We start from the raw sequence: 20,780 nt of genomic DNA on the forward strand, positions 1-20,780 counted from the left end.
AAAGAAACATTGTGATTAAAAAGACCTTTGTGACATGCTTTATCTGCATTTCTTATCCTAAACAAAAAAATATCTACATGTGTGTAACTGCTTGTCCTTTATCTTCAGGTGGAAGTGTTTGGGAGTTTCAGCACTGGTCTTTATCTGCCAACAAGGTGAGCTATGCAGCATTCATCATTTTTGCCAAACTGTAACTGAACTGGCTTATTACCACAGTTACTTAACTCACCTATGGAGAAAGTGCTCTGTCTAGCCAGGCTTTGAGGGTCAAGTGGTTTAGTAATTTTAGCACCACTGATCCTGGAGCTCGTAAAGGATTTACTCAGAGTGGCTCCCCACTGCTGACAGACAACAAGAAGACAACAACACCCCACCCCCCTCAACACACAGGCAGGCATGCCACCTGCATTAGTGAACTCTTAACACCATACTGAGCGCTTTAAAAGGGCTCAGCTGTTCATTAATGCTTTATTTTTCACAGACTGATTTCTTTGACATTTTTGGATCATTTCTAGAGACATGACTGTTTGTATTGAGCTGCCAGAGTAGAGTGTTTTGTGGTCTGCGTGTATATTTTTGTTTGCACGCCTCTTGTTTGTACTGGGTGCTTGTGTGTGACACATGGCACTGCTGACTTAATACACATTGGCTGACTCTTAAAAGGCTCTGTCAGGAGCTGCACATTGCTTTTCCACAAGAGGGAACCAAAGCCATCTGCCATCTATCTGCAGTTATCTAACACACAGGATAGGTTTAAGGTGGACCACTTGTGCGTTTCCTTGGCATTTGTTTTGTGTATGCAGTTAGTGATGGAAGCTCATGCTCAAATTTTGAAATGATGTCACAAGTAATTCTTCTGAGTCACACATTTGGGCTTCACACGTCCACACCCTGCTTGTAATGCTCAGCAGAGACTGGACCACAGTTTGAGAACCCACAGCCTTAAAATTACTTTTGAACTTCGGGGCTAAGACAGGGCAGTATAAGAAAGATGAGGATTATATAAAACTTTTGTGTACTTGATTACAAATTATGGAACAAGTGAACTTCAAATCCAGCTGGTTTATCATATAATACCTGTTGACTGGAGTAGAAAATTTTAGCAAAATCACGCCACACTCACTTGTACAGAGGAACAATGTGCAGTGTCTTTATGTGCGACGATAAATTTCAGCTGAAGTTATTTTAGTTGTGCACCTAATGTTAAAGCTGCATTGTTTTTAGTTTAGTGAGGGTCAGTATTTTTGTCACATGACAAACTTGAAACTAAATGTTTTGCTGTGAAGATAAACCAGAAATGCTTCTGCGGTGTGTTGGTGTTTTTGAGGGACTCATATAGAAGAGTTGGATTAAAATAACTTTTTTTTCCCTCCTCTTCATTTTCCCCTCTCAACAGTGACATTGACCTGGTAGTTTTTGGGAAGTGGGAGTCACTCCCTCTCTGGACTTTAGAAGAGGCGCTCCGAAAGAAAAACGTCGCAGATGAAAACTCCATCAAAGTTTTGGACAAAGCCACAGTAAGACTTCATTTCCAGTTTTTCTTCTGTGTTTAGAGGTATAAATCTGTAAAGCCACAACCTGTGGAAAAAGCAAACATGGAATCATTGCAAGCTACTAATTATCTGCAATAAATCAGATTCATGTAGAGCAATTCGCCTTAGTTTTCAGTGTCTTCAATTCAGGCAAGCAGCTGTATGAAATCACTGATGACGCTGATAAGCATAGTTGTCTTATTATAGTCAGGCATGTGTACAGACATGCACATGAAGAGAAATGCCAGCATCAGAACTTTGGTATGCTTCAAGTGTTTTGTTGCTACAAATGACAGAGTACATTTCATCCAAACTAAAGTGATGTGGTTCTAGCAGTGGCACAGCATGTAATGATCTTGAAGCTAACATTGTCATTCATATCACATCATTTTTGTTTTTTCAACCAATTCCAAAAGTTTAATTAACAATCTGTGCTTTGTTAATAGATTTTTCCTAACATTTGGGTTTATACCACCTCAGAAGATTTAGTAAAAGCCTTTTCTGCTTTGCAACTGTCGCTTATTATGGTTCTTAAAAAGCCTATAAGCAGTTGTAGGGGAATATCAAGTGGATTTTAGTTGAGGATTATCAGTTGTGTATGATTGCATGTGAACCTGTTGTTTTCACACTTACAGACACACTTGGACACAAAGTAGTTTATAGGTGCAGATTTAAAATTATAAATGTCTTTTATAACAAGTGTGAGGGATTCGTATTCTGTGTCACACATGTTCCAGGTTCCCATCATTAAACTGACAGACTCTTACACTGAAGTTAAAGTGGACATCAGCTTCAATGTGACGAGTGGAGTGAAAGCTGCACGTCTCATCAAGGAATTCAAAGAGGTACAGTTTACAGTACAGTTTCTGTTCAGTATGTATGATCCTTTTTTTTGCTCCATGTATTTTTCTGTATTAACACCTGTAAGGCTGAGTTCCCTCTTTTAGAGATGTGTACATTGTTTGAGCACTGTTGTAGTTGATCTTAGACCTTAATCTGTGTGGGATCACCCCGAGGTCTTCCTGAATCCTGAAGATGCTTGCTTTCTCGTGAGGCTACTTTATATAAAAATGTACAATATAATAATCCCTATTGTCTTTATTCTGTAGAAATATCCTGTGCTGCCTTATCTGGTCCTGGTGCTGAAGCAGTTTCTACTGCAACGGGACCTCAATGAGGTTTTTACCGGTGGAATTGGCTCCTACAGTCTCTTTCTCATGGCTGTCAGCTTTCTGCAGGTTGGTTCTGTAGTTTAAACCCAGCCGCCCAATGTTCCGAAACAAAATACAAAGACTACAAAATATAAAAACCCTTACCTGTGAATAAAATGTTCAGAAATTTGCAGTTTGAACTGAGAAACAAGAATTGCAGCTAACTTACTGATTTACAGTACTTCTAACAACCACCTGTACTTTGTTTCCAGCTTCACTACAGGGAGGATGTGTTTGGTCTCAACATCAACATTGGTGTTTTGCTGATTGAATTCTTTGAGCTCTATGGGCGCAACTTCAACTACCTGAAAACAGGCATCAGGATAAAAGACGGCGGGTGCTACGTTGCCAAAGACGAGGTTCAGAAGAACATGTTGGATGGCTACAGGCCCTCCATGCTCTACATTGAGGACCCACTACAGCCAGGTAGAAATTATTCTAATTCCTCAGAGGTGTTGAATCTTAAATTGGTGCAACATGCATATTTAAATGCACAAGCCTTTGCTACACAAACAGTGTGTCGATAAAAAGCAAAGAAAATCCAGTCTGATCTTCAGTATTATATTAGCGTGACTGTAAAAACTGCTGCTCCAGTCTGACTATAATGTCACATACTGCAATTAAGACCTCATTATTTTTTTGGCTTCAGACTTGCAGAGCCATCTGTGTTATTCTAACCAAATGTAATATATAATGAAGGCGAATAATTATGAAATAGCAGAAACCTTAAAAAGTGCAAGTGGTTAAAGCCATACCTTATCAAAAGATTCAACACAGAACTTAAATGGTAGAAAATGGTGTTGTCATTAAACGGGCAATGTGGAATTGATAATTCTTCATCGTATTGGCGTGTTGGTAATGTTCTCACCTTCTGTCTTGTGTCCAACAGACAATGATGTTGGCCGCAGCTCTTACGGTGCCATGCAAGTGAAGCAGGCGTTTGACTACGCCTACGTGGTGCTCAGCCATGCCGTGTCACCCATCGCCAAATTCTACCCCAACAATGAGAGTGAGAGGTAAGGAACAAATTCAAGAAACTTGCGAGGACTTGTCTAATGCTAATTTAATTTCTTAATACTGAAATTCTCATTCTTTGGACTTAAACAACTGAGACAGTAGAATCAGTGATTGTTTTGGTACAGTCACATTCAGAGCGGAGGGTTATCAGCAAAAACAAGGGCTTCTTACAGTTTATCTTCAGTCTGTGAAATGATATCTACTTTCTTATACTTATTAGTTATTGTAAGAAAAAATTTTGTTGCTTGCATCACTTGATGCACACAAACCCTAATAACATTTGTATTCAGACTGCTGTTTTACTATGTATTTCTCTCTTGTGTCCTATCACAGCATACTTGGCCGGATCATCCGTGTGACTCAGGAAGTGGATGACTACAGAGAATGGATCCGAAAAAAATGGGGAAGCCCACTCAACAGTATGTTCAGGTTTTCTCATGTGTTTGAAAAAAGTAACTGCAAAGTAACTTTGACCCACTAAAGATCAGCAGTTCACTGTCTGCTGAATGTACTAATAACTCCAGACCAATTGTAGACCAAATGTAATCTTTACAGGCTTAATGTGTTCACTCTGCATTTGTCTTTTCCCGGCTTCTGTAGAAAATGAAGTCACATTGTTTGAATCGCAGCAGCTTGATGAGCGCAACAACAACGTTCCAGATGACGACAATGATCCTGTGGTGGCTGTACTGTCAACTCCTCTCAGCAAAACATCCTCCAACTCTTCTTCCCCGTCACTCCGCTCCTCTCCATCCTCCTCCCCACTGTCGCCGTCTTCCACATCCTCTACTTCCACCTCAAGTGATGGGGTCAGTCCTGTGGCTGCATACATATTTCAAATATGACATTATTGCAAATATCTGTAACATTTAAAGCTTCCTAAGAAAGATTTATAGGTGACAAAATATTTTGGAAATTATATTTTGTAACAAATTTTGTCCCCCACCCAGGACTCTGATAGTACACCTTGTAAGACTGCCAAACAGCAGCCCAGCCGAGGATCCAGTGGTCACAGAGAAAAGTCTGCTGCTGTCAGCAATCACAGAACACAGAGCCACACTACCAGCACTCCACCTGGAGGCAACAAGGGAGGAAAGGTACTCACAGCTTCACATTAAATTCACACATACATCTCAAGATACCACAGACGTATCAATCTAACTTTTGACTAATTGTGATAGTTGTTAACCTCTTTAAATCAAGGATTTATCTTATTGAGATTTTTCAAACAGATCCAGTTTAAGAGCAAAGATTGAGGAACACATAAGACAAAAAGAAATTATAAAGGTTTATAGGTTGCAAGAGGAACTACAGATGCATAAATATAACATTTTAACATTTCAATTGCAAAATCATAGAATGCAACTTAATGTTTTTTTGCAGTAAATTTGGGCAATATTTAAGAGTAATGGCTAATGTTAGAATGCCCTGTGCTGGTAACTGCTGGATAACTTTGATTTGTATTTATTTTTTCTGGATAATGAAAGATTGCAAAAGAAATGGAGAAGCTTTTCTAGTGTGCTTTTTGTCACATTTCTGCACCATCACTGGCAAGTTACATTGACACTGTACAGCAGGTAAAATATTGAACACATCACCAATTTTCCAAGTAAATGTATTTCTAAAGGTGCTATTGACATGAAATCAACAAAATGTTGGTAACAGCCCATCTAAGCACACATGCAAAGAAATTAAACCATAAGAAATGACATGAGGGGGAAAAAGTGTTGAACACATGAAAAAAAGGGAAGTGCAAAAAGGCATAGCAAGTCATGACTTCAGCTGAAATCTCAGCTCTCGCAAGACCTTTGCAACCTTTTTATTGCAAAACACACAGATGGCATCAGCTACAGAAGAATTTCTAAACTGAAGGTTCCAGTGAGCACTGTTGGGGCCGTAATCCTGAAGTGGAAAGAACATCATTTCACCATAAACCAGGTGCTCCTGCAAGATTTCAGACAGAAGTGAAAAGAATTGTTACAAGAGTTGTCCAAAAGCCAATGACCACAGAGCTACAGCAGGTACAGTTGTTTCAAAGAAAACAATAAGTATTTTAATGCCATAGTGCACACCATGTCTGGAGGTCAAAAGGCACTGCATATTGCCCCCCCAAATACCGCACAAACAGTGAAGTACAAATCAGTTGAGCATCATGATATAGGGCTGGGCTTTTGTTTTGTTTTTTTGTTGTTGTTTTTTTTTTGGGGGGGGGTCTTCAGCATATGGGACTGGAATGCTTCATAGACTTGAAGGAAAGATGAATGGAAAAATATACCGACACATCCTTGATTAAAAATCTGCTGCCATCTACCAGGAGGATGAAGCTGGAACAAGGATGGATGTTTTAGCAAGACGATGATTCCAAACACTGCCAAGGGACCTCTCAATTGATTTCAGAGAAAGTACAGCTGCTACAATGCCCCAGCCAACCTGACCTGAATCCAACTGAAAGTCAGTGTAACAAAACAAAAACAAATAAAACCTCCCAAAAAACTAAAGGTCAGAGTTCATAGAAGGGAACTTTCAGATTTTGAAGACTGTTTGTTTGGACAACTGGGCCAAAATCACACCGCAGGAGGGTCTTGAACAAACAAAGACTTTTGTACAAAGTATTACTTGTTCAGTACTTTATCCCTGTGTCATGTCTCATTATTACACATAATTTATGGACATCAGTGGTTTGATTTCTTTGCATGTGTGCATTGGATGGGTTGTTACCGACATCTGGTGATTTCATCTAAATGGCACCTCTAGAAATATATTGAGTTGAAGTGCTTATTTTACCCGCTGCATGTCTACGGAAATTCCACCACTATTAATAACTAAATGTTTTGTCCTCTGCCTCCAAGGCCAGGATGTCTCGTTCTCACCAAAAGAGTGGCCATCACGGGCAGCAGACCAACTTCTCCGGTGGCAAAAGCCATCCGAGCAACAAGCCGCACCACCACCAGGCCAGCAGCAAGAGGAGGAAAAATGTGCGAGACTCTACACAAGAGGATCTTTACAGATAGGGTTAATTTTGCTAGCATCACCCCAGATCTCCCTTCCTTTTCTGCAACGGACTGTCACATCTTACTTCTGCTGCCAGACTCGAGGCTTGGGAGACTACTAGTATTGAAACATCGTCCAGAACTCTTTCAATCTGGCTTTTCAGGGTGACGAGCAACATCCTCTAGCAGGGAGGAAAAACTCACAAAGAGAATCGTAATTGGAAATGGACATAATTTCATGGACTTGAACTGAAATCACAAAGGGTAAACGGTCAGTTTCCAGCTTCCCAACAGCTTCTTGTAAGGAGTGGGGTTTTTCTTTCCATAGCCAGCACCTACACAATATGCCTCTTGCGCCTCCTGCTGTACAGGAATGGACAGGCCAGGTTTGTGAATCAGCTCTGGAGCAATACCTGGAACTGCTGGCTGGAAAATAGGATCAAAGGTTTTAAAGAGAAATTAAAGTATGCAAATGGCTTAAAATGTACAAAAAAAAGTTATGTTGAACAGAAAATGTGTATGAAGATTTTTTTTTTTTTTTTTTTTTTTTTTTTTTTTTTAAATGATGGTCACTTACAAATGCAATCAATAAGAGCGAGGAAATAACTTATGCATGATATGTTTTTAGTTGATTTAAATTGTTTTGTTATGTCTAAACAGGTTATAAAAAGATTTGTACAAAAAAACACACAAAATAAGCAAAAAACTGTTAAAAAAAAAAAAAATCACAACTAAGAGGAACCTATTTCGTATGACATTTTTACAGACAATTTGAAGTCGTATAAACATGCACATTTTGCTCCCGCTGCTTTGGGTCCCATTGCCAACAGAAATCATCAGCATCTAGTTTTTCTCCTGTTTGCTTTCTGAGTGTGCTACAGTGTTAACAGTTAGCCCTGAGTGAGCCTTTGCTCACAATACAGCCCTATAGATGAGCAGAGGGAGCTCGAGTTCTCTTATCCAGCTCAGTCGCATCAGTGTAGAGGCTTTAAGACTACAGGTTTGAAACGTATAGGGCGATAATGGGTTTTATTGGGGGGAGGGGGGACAAAAAAAACAACAAAATCCTACACTTGAAAACGTGTCATCAATGCGATAATAATCTGTTTCTCTGATAATTTACAAACTACAAAATCATTTGTATTTGTTAAATGTATTTATTTTTTTATTAATCGTATGAACATAGTATGGATCTATGTGTTTAACATTAGAGCCCATATCTTTGAGTCCTATATTTGAAATGGGATAAGTTGTCGGGAGGTGGGTTGGGGTCGGGCATGTTAGAATACAGGAAGATGCCACCTTTTTATTGTTGTACTACTACTACTTTTTTTTTTTTTTTTTTTTTTTTTTTCTCTCTTGTTCCACTGACAGTTGAGTGACCAAGGTACTTTGAACAATTTAAGACCATTTTACAAGTCATGTGGTGAGAATTTTCTATTCATGTGGCTGGTCTACCTAGTTTAAGAGAGACTATTTGTTTTACGGTTTATAAATCAACAGAACACTTCTGTCATTGCAGTACAGCAACTAACCTGTAGATGGAGTTATTGCTCCAAGTCTTAATCCACAGAGTTTGGGCTTGTATACTGCATTTGGGTTTTTTTTTTTCCTTTTTTTTTTTTTTTTTTTTGGGTTTGTGTGCGATTGTGATTGACATAAGCTTGGTGTCTTGTCTGAATAGGCAGCTGCACATAGCAAACTTTCAACTTAAACAGTTTTTCTAGGAGGGAGTCTCACACCGAAGCACAGTGCAGTCCCCTCGTCATCTACCTTTCTCAGATGTGACAAGAATCACCCACAGTAAAACAAGTAGCCAGCAATAACCACCACCTCACGTTATAGAATGCTACTCCACAATGACTACTGTAGCGACACAATGTTATGCTCACCACCGAGCTATGTTATGTTTAGATGGAGCAGGATCAGGACACTTTTAAGTCAACTTACTGTTATTTGGTGTTGAATTATTAAAAAAAAAACAACACAAAAAAAACACACAAAAAAAACCTAGTTCCACTACCCTTCCAACACCTCACTCATCCTCAAGTACTACAGCTGAGGTTTAAAAATGCAGTATAACAGCGCTGGTCTTGTGGTCGACAGACAAGGAGAAAGGTGAATCAAGTTGTGCCATCTGAATGTCCACTGACCATGTTTCTTCACAGCAGGAAAGCTTTGACCCCAACTGTACTCATTTGAAATGTTTTTCTGCAGCTATTACAATCCATGCAATAAAAACCATATCATTAAACCATATGTTGAGACAAGTTTCTGGTCTGCCTTTGACTTTTATTTTGAATTGTCTGTCTCTTTGTTGACTAAATTAAATAATTGTAAGGTCACTTAAAATGAAAAGCAGCATTGTGTTGGGGTGTGAGAGGGACATCTCCAGAGGGGAGCTCATCTGAAAGTCTCCAAGAGCATGAAATGAACCAGTGGTGGAAGTTGATCCAGTGCAAATACTCCTGTATTTGACTGAAATTCTTTTATTTTGCATGCAAATATTGTATGTAACTCATACTCCACATTGTTTCAGTGATTAAAGCTTTAAAATGTATAAACCCTACTAAAAATGTATTGAAAACTTAAACCACAAGGTGGCAGCATCTTACCAAAAGGTTTTATTGTAGGCAACTACGCTAACCAGCATTGCATTCTGTGCAAGTTTGAAATTAGTCTTGAAAGACGTTTTTATGGTGGTTTTAACAAAACTGCACAGACGTTTCTAGTGTTCTCAATAAGTACGATGACAGAAATATAAATGCAGTACAGATATTAAGTTAACATCAAAGATAATTGCAGCCACCGTAAGCAAAAATAGTTTTAAAACTACTCTTCACACAATACATCTCTCTTAGTTCATAGGACTCTCCTGCATGAGCCTCAAAATAGTAGCCAATGCTTTCTATACTATATTTAACCGGGTCTGTGGTCTCCCCCCTGCCTTTTTTGGGGCTCCCATCTTTGCCCAATGTTGAAAAAAGTCTGGTTAACGCCCCTGGTGTGTGACAGTGATGGAGGAGGGGCGTGCTCGCTTGGCGCAACGCGCGCACGGGCAATTGAAGAGTAGAGAAGAGGCGCACGGGGACCACGCACTCAATGAGCACTTACCGGTTCGTTTATGTACGATTTATTTCCCGGAAGACCTTTAAGTCTCTCAGGTAAGATGCTAAACTCTTGTTTGATTTAAAAAACTAAACAAAACAAAAACGACCCTTCCTGACACATTAACACCTGCATGCTCAAGAGAAGGGTAACTGGTTGCACGGGGGGAAAACGGTTAACACAAGGATGTCTCAGCGGAAAACTTTCCATCTCTGGCAACACCTTTTCATTTAAGTCGAGGTTTTTATATATATATATATATGTGTGTGTGTGTGTGTAAATTTGTCGAAGTCTAAAGTTAAATAAAATGACACTTTTCTTGATCTCCGCATCGATTTTCCTTGACGCATTTTTACCTTGTTCTAAACGGGCTTTCGGTCTGCCATGCGTTTGTGTCAAATGTGTATCTCCTTGTATGTCACCGGGTAATGACTGGTAGTGTTTCTCACTCATTTATTGAGCGCACCCATCCAAATATAACCAGTTTATTTACTTCGGCATGGATTAAACTCTACCAGTGATCCTGTGATGTCTTTTCTCCGTGCTCTGGTGTTCTTCAAACCAACAAGGGCATTTTAGGGAAGGTAAAATTGTTTTTAATAAGTAAGTTGCTTTTTGGCAGGCTGGATGTTGCTGATTTAAAATAGTTTTATCTCTTCAAATCTCTTCCTACAACATATGGTCCCCGTTTCTACCACGAATAGTGCCCCCGTCAGTGCCTGTATACTCATTTCAGAGTGAAACTGGCTTTAGTCCTTTAGTAACTGGAGCACAACACAGTGCGTGCTTCAGAAGGCGCTTTACTGTTTGAGTTTAAAATCGAAATTGAATTTGATTTATTTACAAATCAGTTTAAAATGATCTAATATTAAATGACGTTATCTGCACTTTTTAATTAGTGGTCATTAAAACAACAGTTGTGGAGCTGTGCTGCGAGATCCCAGAGAAAGCAGCATGAGTCATTTTTAATGAAATCAAAATAACTAACCATCCGATTTTAATAATATTTTAACTTCTCACACAGTGTTTGTCCATTTTTTTTAGATATCCATCTATGAGCTCAGATTTCATTTAAGTGGATTTAAAATGACCTTAAATTGATTTTAATAATATATTCACAATACAGAAAAACGTTGATTCCCATATCTCACTGACAACAGTTTTCACTGGGGCTTCTTTATTTTTGCAGGAAATGGTCCGTGTATTATTTGGGTGCATCACAGTGAGTGTGAGGTAGTTTTATTATTATCTTAAAGTTAGACATATTAAGAGCTATTTTTGTTGTTGTGAAGTTCAGTCTGTTTCCTAAATAGAAAGCAACCGCACATTGTCAGCCCATGTATTTATTGAGCCAGCAGTGTGCATAATTTTGCCTGAATGTAATGTTACAGCATAGGTGATGTGATCTCTGAAAGCAGAACATACAGGACATAGTTTTAAGGGATTATAATGGTCGGCTGATGTATAGCTTTTCAGGCAAATCTGTTTATGTGCACACAGTCCACTCGCTTGCTTTGGTCTGAATAGAAGATTAGACATCAGCTGAACAGCTTACATACACAACTCGCAATATATGGCTTCACTTGAAATCGGTCTTTGTGATAATTTATTGCAAATAGTTTGAGAAATGATATGTAAACTCCATCACATCTGAGTATTTAATGTTGCACTTCCTCAGCTGTTACTTTCCGTAAAGTGAAGCTGCAGCGAAGTCATTTCTTGGCATCGGCAGGTAGTTTAAACTGTGGATGAAGGCCATATTACTTCTCCTAAGAGCCAGGAAGAGATTGTGTAGCTGTACAAGTGACTTCTGAAAACACCAATTGGCTTTGTGTTTCTTCTCTACAAAGCTGTTCTGGTGATAAACTCTTTACATGGCTTAAAAGTTTTTTTTTTTGTTTACGCTGTGATGATGTGTAAACCCAAGAACCGAATGACATGTGCATTCCTGCCATCATATTCTGGGTACATGGATAGGCTAATTCTCATGTTTCTGCTTGTTTGAGCCTACTCACTGTTACTGACTCCATCGGGATAAGAGACATAGCTTCTGTGGGGCGGCTGTGTATCACTTGCTTGATTACTAATCTGATCCCTTTTCCAATTCTCATAAGTACAGGCGGCTTATGGATTGACCACTTGCTGTTATTTTTAATGACATCACTTTGTTTTAATTTAATCTAGGCAGTGAAAAACATTGAAGCCTAAAATGGTGAGACTACCATGTATAATGGTCAGTGTAAAATATCTGCAAGCAAGAGAAATCATTGCTTTGACGTATGGAGCTCATGTGTTTTAATGTAATGGAGGGGTTAGTCTATGCAGTGGCAGTGGTGTTAAATTCTTGGTCATGGCTCAGCAGGTGAATGCGTTACTGCAATTCCCTAAATAACCCTAACCCGTTGACAGAAAAGCTGTAATCTAAATCGTAACCTATACATTAGCATTGGCCACTGGTGTGCAGTTATCCTTTGTGATGGTATGATGTATGTAATTTTGACACGATGAAAACTGTGTTGTAATTTTGCAGATTGATTTTACAGTTTGATGCACCCAAACAGGGTTTAGCTGTGAGTGCGCACAAAAAAATCCCAAACTATAACAAAACAGATTGTGGGGAATGACACCAGGGTCTGCTTTGTGATGATAATAACTGGTAGTTCAGTTGTTTTGTGTTTCTTCGCCCTCTCGCGTGGAGCCTCAGCTGACCATGTCGCTAGTATAAGACAGCAGTTCCCAGTGTGTGGTTTCAGTGCTAGCATGTCTTCATCAGTGGGGTTTGTTGACAACCATTATTTTTCATGTTATGTATTCATAGTCTGCACTGTCATGCATCCTTAGTAAAAATGTTAATGCATTGGAGTAAAATGAATCAGGTCATTTTGTAGGCTAACGTAATCAAATTTATTCAAATTTGCATCCTTTGGTTTGGTGTTTATCTCATTAAGCTATGGCCAATTACTAACTCCACTGTAAAATTTGATGATAATACTATGAAACACTATTAGCAATTATCTGTTAGCCACACTGTCTGTCTGTTATCAGTAAGGTAGTGGCTTGCAGCTATGGTTGAGTAATAAAGCTATAACATTAATATAGAAGGTAGGCAACAAATGTCACCAGACAGTGTCCATTTGACAGGAAAACACAGTTATGTGTCCAAAACACACTATGTCCCCATGGATATCAAAGATGGTATCGGGTATCAAGTATTTTCCTCGGTATCAGTATCGAGTTTTGAAATTCAAGTATCGTGACAACCCTGGTTAGCGGATACCTGAGTCTGTCTGGTCTCCAAGCAAAGGATGGGCAGTATAGCCGCAAAATGATATCACAAGATTTCAAGAAAATTTGCGATAATGATATTACTGACAGTATCTTTTCATTGATCCGTGTAGCTTACAGAGAGCGGTAGCAAGCTTCAACACTGTTATCAAAAAATATTTTCTACCTGAAATGTTACATTTAGGATCGAGCTTTTTAACCACCTGGGCCGAGGTACAGTGGGGCAAAAAAGTATTTAGTCAGCCACCGATTGTGCAAGTTCCCCCACTTAAAATGATGACAGAGGTCAGTAATTTGCACCAGAGGTACACTTCAACTGTGAGAGACAGAATGTGAAAAAAAAATCCATGAATCCACATGGTAGGATTTGTAAAGAATTTATTCGTAAATTAGGGTGGAAAATAAGTATTTGGTCACCTCAAACAAGGAAAATCTCTGGCTCTCACAGACCTGTAACGTCTTCTGTAAGAAGCTTTTCTGTCCCCCACTCGTTACCTGTATGAATGGCACCTGTTTGAACTCATCATCTGTATAAAAGACACCTGTCCACAGCCTCAAACAGTCAGACTCCAAACTCCGCCATGGCCAAGACCAAAGAGCTTTCGAAGGACACCAGGAAAAGTATTGTAGACCTGCACCAGACTGGGAAGAGTGAATCTACAATAGGCAAGCAGCTTGGTGTGAAAAAATCAACTGTGGGGGCAATCATCAGAAAATGGAAGACATACAAGACCACTGATAATCTCCCTCGGTCTGGGGCTCCACGCAAGATCTCATCCCGTGGGGTCAAAATGATCATGAGAACGGTGGGCAAAGATCCCAGAACCACACGGGGGGACCTGGTGAATGACCTGCAGAGAGCTGGGACCAAAGTAACAAAGGTCACCATCAGTAACACACTACAACGGCAGGGAATCAAATCCCGCAGTGCCAGACGTGTTCCGCTGCTGAAGCCAGTGCATGTCCAGGCCCGTCTGAAGTTTGCCAGAGAGCACATGGATGATACAGCAGAGGATTGGGAGAATGTCATGTGGTCAGATGAAACCAAAGTAGAACTTTTTGGTATAAACTCAACTCGTCGTGTTTGGAGGAAGACGAATACTGAGTTGCATCCCAAGAGCACCATACCTACTGTGAAGCATGGGGGTGGAAACATCATGCTATGGGGCTGTTTTTCTGCCAAGGGGACAGGACGACTGATCCGTGTTAAGGACAGAATGAATGGGGCCATGTATCGTGAGATTTTGAGCCAAAACCTCCTTCCATCAGTGAGAACTTTGAAGATGAAACGAGGCTGGGTCTTCCAACATGACAATGATCCAAAACACACCGCCCGGGCAACAAAGGAGTGGCTCCGTAAGAAGCATTTGAAAGTCCTGGAGTGGCCTAGCCAGTCTCCAGACCTCAACCCCATAGAAAATCTGTGGCGGGAGTTGAAAGTCCGTGTTGCTCGGCGACAGCCCCAAAACATCACTGCTCTCGAGAAGATCTGCATGGAGGAATGGGCCAAAATACCAGCTACTGTGTGTGCAAACCTGGTAAAGACCTATAGTAAACGTTTAACCTCTGTTATTGCCAACAAAGGTTATGTTACAAAGTATTGAGTTGTATTTTTGTTATTGACCAAATACTTATTTTCCACCCTGATTTACGAATAAATTCTTTACAAATCCTACCATGTGGATTCATGGATTTTTCTTTCACATTCTGTCTCTCACAGTTGAAGTGTACCTCTGGTACAAATTACTGACCTCTGTCATCATTTTAGGTGGGGGAACTTGCACAATCGGTGGCTGACTAAATACTTTTTTGCCCCACTGTAGCTTTTCCACCATGTAACCACATCCTTAATTTCTATCCACCTTTGCTCTTCCTGTCATAATGGAGAGCAGCCAGCGACACCTGGTGGAGTCATTTGTTTATATTTGTTTCGCACATCACCAGCTGTGTTCAATCTTTAGTGGAAACAGTTTTCCTGTATATTATGTAAAGTATTTTGTTTTGTTGGAAGCTGTTGAAGTAGCTCGGGTTTTGCTAAATCGTCCTCGGAGGCTGACGCACGGCTCTTGCCTTCAAACTTGCCCAGGCTTGTGTCATTGTTGAGCACACTGTGGAATTTAAACACGTGGTTTCACGGTAGCAGTGATGTTTCGATTTGACATTTATTAATAATGTTTAATTGCAGACAATATGACATGGCATAGCCCTACTCCAGACGTTAACAACAGCTACAGAATCTTGTTTTTGTCATTTGAGCTGAATGACGGCCTATATGGACAGAGTAATAAAGCAGAGGGCTTGGGGAGAAGAGTAATTTTAGGGCTTGATAAAATACGTTACTGTAACTTCATTCCAGCTATTCATTATAACCCTTCTGTGTTGGTTTCCAAAAACACTTCTCAGGCTATATTTGTGTGAGTTTCACTTCACCTTTGGTGTAAATATAACTTCAGTCAGATGACCTGTTTGGTTTTTTTTTTGCTGCAAACATTGGAAACCACCGAATTAAATTGCATAAGTGTTCTGCAGCAGTATGGACACCTACACGCCTCAGTTTGTGAAGGAAAAAAAAAAAGTACAGATAACTCAATATAGGTATGTAAACTTATGTTAAATGCAAATGTAAATGGGCATTTGCAGTGTAAATGGTGCCTTTCTCTTCTAAGCAAATGAAAGAAGATGAGTGTGCCCTGTTTAATTTGACCGCTCCTGTGTTTTGAAACGGGTACACAGCGTTATCATCAGCGCTGAAGAGAATCTTGCTGAGTTGTGCGTCGCTTACCTAAACGCACGCATATATATATATATATATAAATGAGCTAACACCTATGTGCAACATATACTCTTGGTTTGTGCTTGACAAAGATAATGACCTTGACAGGAAATGTGGGGAACCTTCACCGGATGCACAATGTGACTTCTCACAGGTTTTTCTTAAGAACTAGAGTTGACACCATCTGTGAAGCTGAGAGGAACACAAGCTGTCTCTTTGTGCTGCTTTCAGTATCGTTCTTGCTTGGCAGCATGCTTATTTCTCTTTTTGGCTATATTGTTTTTTTTTTTGTTTTTTTTAAAAAGCACATTTTTTTTTCCCAACAAGAGTGGGAGCTGGCAACACAGAATGGCACAAGAACATATTTAAAGTTTTTAAATACTAATACATTAAAACCCTCACCAAATCTCAGGAAGCATCATTTTTGAACAATCATTTTAAAGTACATGTCTGATCTCTTTGAGTGTATTGAGATGGGGTTGTGTGTCAGGATAAAGCTATTTTCCCTCTTTACTGTTGAGTACTTCCTTCCTATCAGTCTCAGTAGAGAAATTCCATCCAGATTTGTCCTCATTAAGCACGCACGCACACACACAGGCAGTGTTTCTTACTAATAGGCATTTTCTGTTGTTATTAGACCTCATCATGTTCTTAAAATGCTTCTAGCCACTTACAGCACTGATAATTTCTCCAATTTCTCCCCTCTTTCCTGTCTTTTCTCTCTTCGTCGCTCATTTTTCAATCTCGCTTTCTCTCATCTGCTTCGGAGCAGGCTCTCTCGCTCTGCTGTCTCTCCCCTTCAGGCTCGAAAGGAGAAGGGTTCCTCTAGGTGGACAGTGTGCTAATCCTCGAACACACAGTGGGGACTAATCGGACTCATTAACTCTCGACTCTAGTGCTTTCACCCAGGGATCACAGCTAATCCTTTTTCGGCACAGTCTTCATCGTGCATGCTGTAAATGCTCGTTTGCTTTATCCTCTCTTGTGCGATTTTATTTCTTGCATAATAATAGAGACAGCTATTTTTTTTTTTTTTAATTTAACAAAAACCATTGCTACAGAAGGGTACCCTGTGGTCTGATCTTAGCTTTAAACATCATTTCAACTATACTTCTGACATGGTGCCTTGATAATAAGCTTTCAGTGACACGTGACAGCTCAGTGTTTAAAGCATGGATGTAAACACAGCTATAAAAACCGAGCAAAAACATCGGTCAGTGAATCAGGCCACTTACTGTCGAGCGCCAGAACCACCAAGCTCTCCGGATTGTTTTCACACTGCTTGCACTTGTTCCATATATTTAAAGTCAACCTAATCTCATCTTGGTCTTAAAAAAACACGAGTCCGTGGAGAGTAGGGTGAAGATGACGTCTGGTTTGGCGATGTCTCTGAATCAGTTTCTCCCAGAATCTTTTCCCAACAAGATGTTGTGAAACTATAGGATGAAAAGGATGAGGATGCCACTGGGACAGGGTCTCTAAAGTCAACCAAGGTTCAAAGGCTGATGTCATTGACGTCACCAGAATCATGGCTCACAGAACATTGGGCTAATACTTGGTTTTATTGCCCAACTCCTGTGACAGTTTATAGTCTAAACTTTAGTAGATTGAAAGACAAGAGTCCAAATGATTATGCATTCTGTACTAAGTGCTAAGCTCCAAAATCATGCAAACTATAACTAATCCTTGACTTTTCTTTGGAGCCAACCTGAAATGACAATTCAAGGAACAGGATTTGGGGGGCTTCTGCATTGCTTGATTAGTAGGAACTCATTTTGAAGGTGGCGCACGGTAGTGGTGGAAGGCGGAGGAGTGTAATTAAAGTTAATAGAAATATTCCTGGGCATCAAGAACAGCTCAAGATGGAAAACAACTGACAGTCAAGAATTTTAAGCTCTGTTTATGCGGCACTTTTGTAGAAAATAGTTGCTGTCAAAGTGGTCAGAAATATTTCACAATTCTACCAAGCTCTTTGTAAAATTTTGTCTGGCGGTGTGACATTCAGGGTACATTAGAGGCATGTTTACATGTCACTTTTTCTAATTTTCTGTCAGTTTGGACACAAAAAAGGAAATTCAATCTTTCGTATGTTCAAAAAATGTTGAGGTGCCTTTTTAATTGCACTAAATTTTGATCTGTGGCGTCTCTGAATTACATTTCGTGGTAGGGTAGTAGAGTGCTACTGTGTGTGTTTTGAATTTCATCATAGTGTGAAGCAGAAATAATAATTTGTGGTTCGAAAAATTACTTGAAGATGGTAAACAGGGTCATTACAGGAACTTTCAATTCACGCAGACATACAATCACGGTTTCAAATCAGTGCTATTAAGGTTAAGTAAAAGAAATCTTCATAATCACTTAGGGAAAGAAATGTTAAGACGACCTGCGAAGCACAAAACCCGATAACCTGTGGCTTTCCACATACTCAAGTTAAAAGAAGGAGCCCGTGATATTTGGAGCCGTGTATTTTTAGGAAGAAACATCCAGGACAGGTTTGTCACTTAAGAAACTTCTTCAGACTTTACTGCATACATTATAAGAGAGAGACATGGCACACAAAGGATCCTGAATTTAACTCTGAGACTTTTGCAACAGCAGAAATGGTGGTAAAAGTTTAACTTCTGGTATGAATTTTTTTTTTTTTTCAAAATCTTATTTCAGGGCAACGTCCACATCTGATTTAATCAGTTATTGCTCGATGTGATTGCATTTTATCCTGCAGTTCTTTCGACTCTGTGACCAAAGAAATGTTTTAGACAAACTATGACTTTACCTCTTAAGTATAGCTAGAGCAACAGCTGGCTGTTTGAAGAGCAAGAGGATGAGAAATCCTAATATGGTTGTCTTTGCTTTTTAGTCATCATTATTACACCCACTTGTTTCTAGTCCCACTCTGTTTCCATTCCTTGCCCTTGCTGCCCATTTCATGACTGTCACCGCAAAAATGTGGTATGCATGACAGAACTTGCCCTCTATCAAAATGAACTAACTATTAATCCTGAAAAACTCTGTTCTGTTAATGCACATGATAAGATCTCCAAGATTTATTTCAAAGATTCTCATATAGTGAGATTTAGTCTGATCTACCTTAAAACATGTTTCTTTCTACAAGTGCCACTTATTTTCTTCTTAACTTATCTTGTTTTACCCTGTGATGGGCCGGTGAGCTGTCTGTGGAAGCTTGTTTCAAACACTGAATAATGAAAACAGAATTTGCTATCGATAAGTCAAACTCTTGGTTTATGATTACAAAGTTTGAGTTGCATATATCCAAGTTATGACTTACTAACTGAAAATTCTGAGAAAATGACTCAAAAGTGAGAAAATAAGTATGTCATTAATTTGCAATTGTGACTTATGGGTGGCAAAAAATCTATGTATTTCTGAAAATGTTTTTTTTCAGTGTTAGTTAACTTCCACACCTGTTCAGGAAGTCCCTGCCTCTCACCCAAAATAAAATGGGATAGGTTCCACTTGATCCAGACTAACTTGATCAGCCTGACTATAATCAGGCTTCACTTAAACGCTGTTTCCCTAGTGATGAAATGCAGTAAAAGCTTTACTGCAAGTTTTAAACCAAACCTAAGAATAGAGGGAATGCACCATCACTCAGCTCACTTGACCGCAGTTTACAGTATAAAGATTTCTGCAAACATACAAAAGAAAAACTGTTGACACCACAGGGATGAAATTCCTGCCAACTGTTGCTTCTTCCAACCTGTTTTGGCTCTCCTGCAGCTTGTGCACTGCCGTTGATGTGTGGTGTACGCAACACAACCTATAACTAAAATAAATGGATTTGCCCATAGAGCGTCTACTTGTCACCAATGTCAGATCTGGCTTTTTGAGTCAAATATCAGATCGGGGGATCAGGGATACTGATCTCATGGAGTATTTATGTTAGTCTCCCAGCTGTTTTGCGCACTATGCACTTCAACACTTGACAACCCGCTGTGAAACCTTCCACGGTCTGCCACTTTGTGACTGAGCTGCTGTAGTTCTTAAATGCTTCCACTTTGCAGTATTGCCACTTACAACTGATCATGGAATATTTATGAGGGAAGAAATTTGCAGACTTGTTGCAGTGTTGGAATCTTATTACAGTGCCAGACTCAAATTCAGTGAGCTCTTTGCTTTCACAAATGTGTGTAAAGACAGACTGTGTGAAAATGTGTGATTTTTTTATTTTATTTTTATTTTTTATACAGTTGTAGCAGTGGGACTGAAAACACTTTAATTCAAAGATTAAGGAGAGTGGTCCAATACTGTGAATTCTGTGCCCAAATACAAGCAACAAAATGACGACTGCATGAGAGTGTTTGCTTTCTAAGGTTATGGAGAAACCCCTTTAGGTTTTGCTGGTGGGGTTTTTTGTGCTGTTTTTCAACTTTTGAAGTAGGTTTTTAGGGAAATAAATGCTAGGACAGTAACTACCGTTACTGTTTGCTCTCTTGTCATCCTCTAGTGTCCAGTTTCAATCACACTTGTTCAAGACTACTAATGTATCTTGCCAGGAAAGCTCTCTAGGGGCCATAAAAGGCCATGCCCTCTTAGTTTTGCTGTTTGGAGAGGATCAGTGCTGCTGAGATGGGATGCTTTAGAGTGCCATTAGAGAAATGCCTCTTCACCCCATTTGTTAAATTGTTCCATTTCCTGGACACCCTCCTCGCCCACAGCGCTTTTGTGTCAACACTCATTCTAATCTGCCTTCAGCAGTTGGGTGATAAGATACATTTTGATGTATGTACACAGTCAAAGCAAAACATTTGCCAAAAAGAGCCAATCGATACTATATTCAGATTTATGAATCTTGTCTAATGCGCCTGTGATGTACTGGCAAGAGATTTGTTGGCTGTAAAATGTT

At 39.5% G+C, this 20,780-nt stretch overlaps 2 protein-coding genes across 3 annotated transcripts in view; both read left to right on the top strand.

Annotated features, from left to right (window-relative positions):
- The window catches only part of tent4b (terminal nucleotidyltransferase 4B), a 32,061-nt gene extending 23,041 nt beyond the window's left edge, over positions 1–9,020 (top strand). The window contains exons 3-12 of the mRNA XM_085425301.1: positions 109–155; positions 1,397–1,517; positions 2,270–2,377; positions 2,642–2,770; positions 2,956–3,169; positions 3,633–3,759; positions 4,094–4,179; positions 4,361–4,569; positions 4,711–4,857; positions 6,610–9,020. Coding sequence (XP_085281427.1) covers positions 109–155; positions 1,397–1,517; positions 2,270–2,377; positions 2,642–2,770; positions 2,956–3,169; positions 3,633–3,759; positions 4,094–4,179; positions 4,361–4,569; positions 4,711–4,857; positions 6,610–6,771 — 1,350 coding nt within the window. The 3' untranslated portion in view covers positions 6,772–9,020. The remainder of the gene's footprint in view (positions 1–108; positions 156–1,396; positions 1,518–2,269; positions 2,378–2,641; positions 2,771–2,955; positions 3,170–3,632; positions 3,760–4,093; positions 4,180–4,360; positions 4,570–4,710; positions 4,858–6,609) is intronic.
- Positions 9,021–9,781: 761 nt separating this feature from the next.
- adcy7 (adenylate cyclase 7) overlaps positions 9,782–20,780 on the top strand; it is a 62,196-nt gene continuing 51,197 nt past the window's right edge. For both annotated transcript variants that reach the window (XM_085425420.1, XM_085425503.1), the window contains exon 1: positions 9,782–9,914. The gene's annotated coding sequence lies outside the window, so the exon portion shown is untranslated. The remainder of the gene's footprint in view (positions 9,915–20,780) is intronic.

The sequence above is a fragment of the Rhamphochromis longiceps genome, linkage group LG1 (genome assembly GCF_057381845.1).
Source record: "Rhamphochromis longiceps isolate RC_006_pf linkage group LG1, R_longiceps_female_GT1.1, whole genome shotgun sequence".
In the NCBI taxonomy this organism is placed as follows: Eukaryota; Metazoa; Chordata; class Actinopteri; order Cichliformes; family Cichlidae; genus Rhamphochromis; species Rhamphochromis longiceps.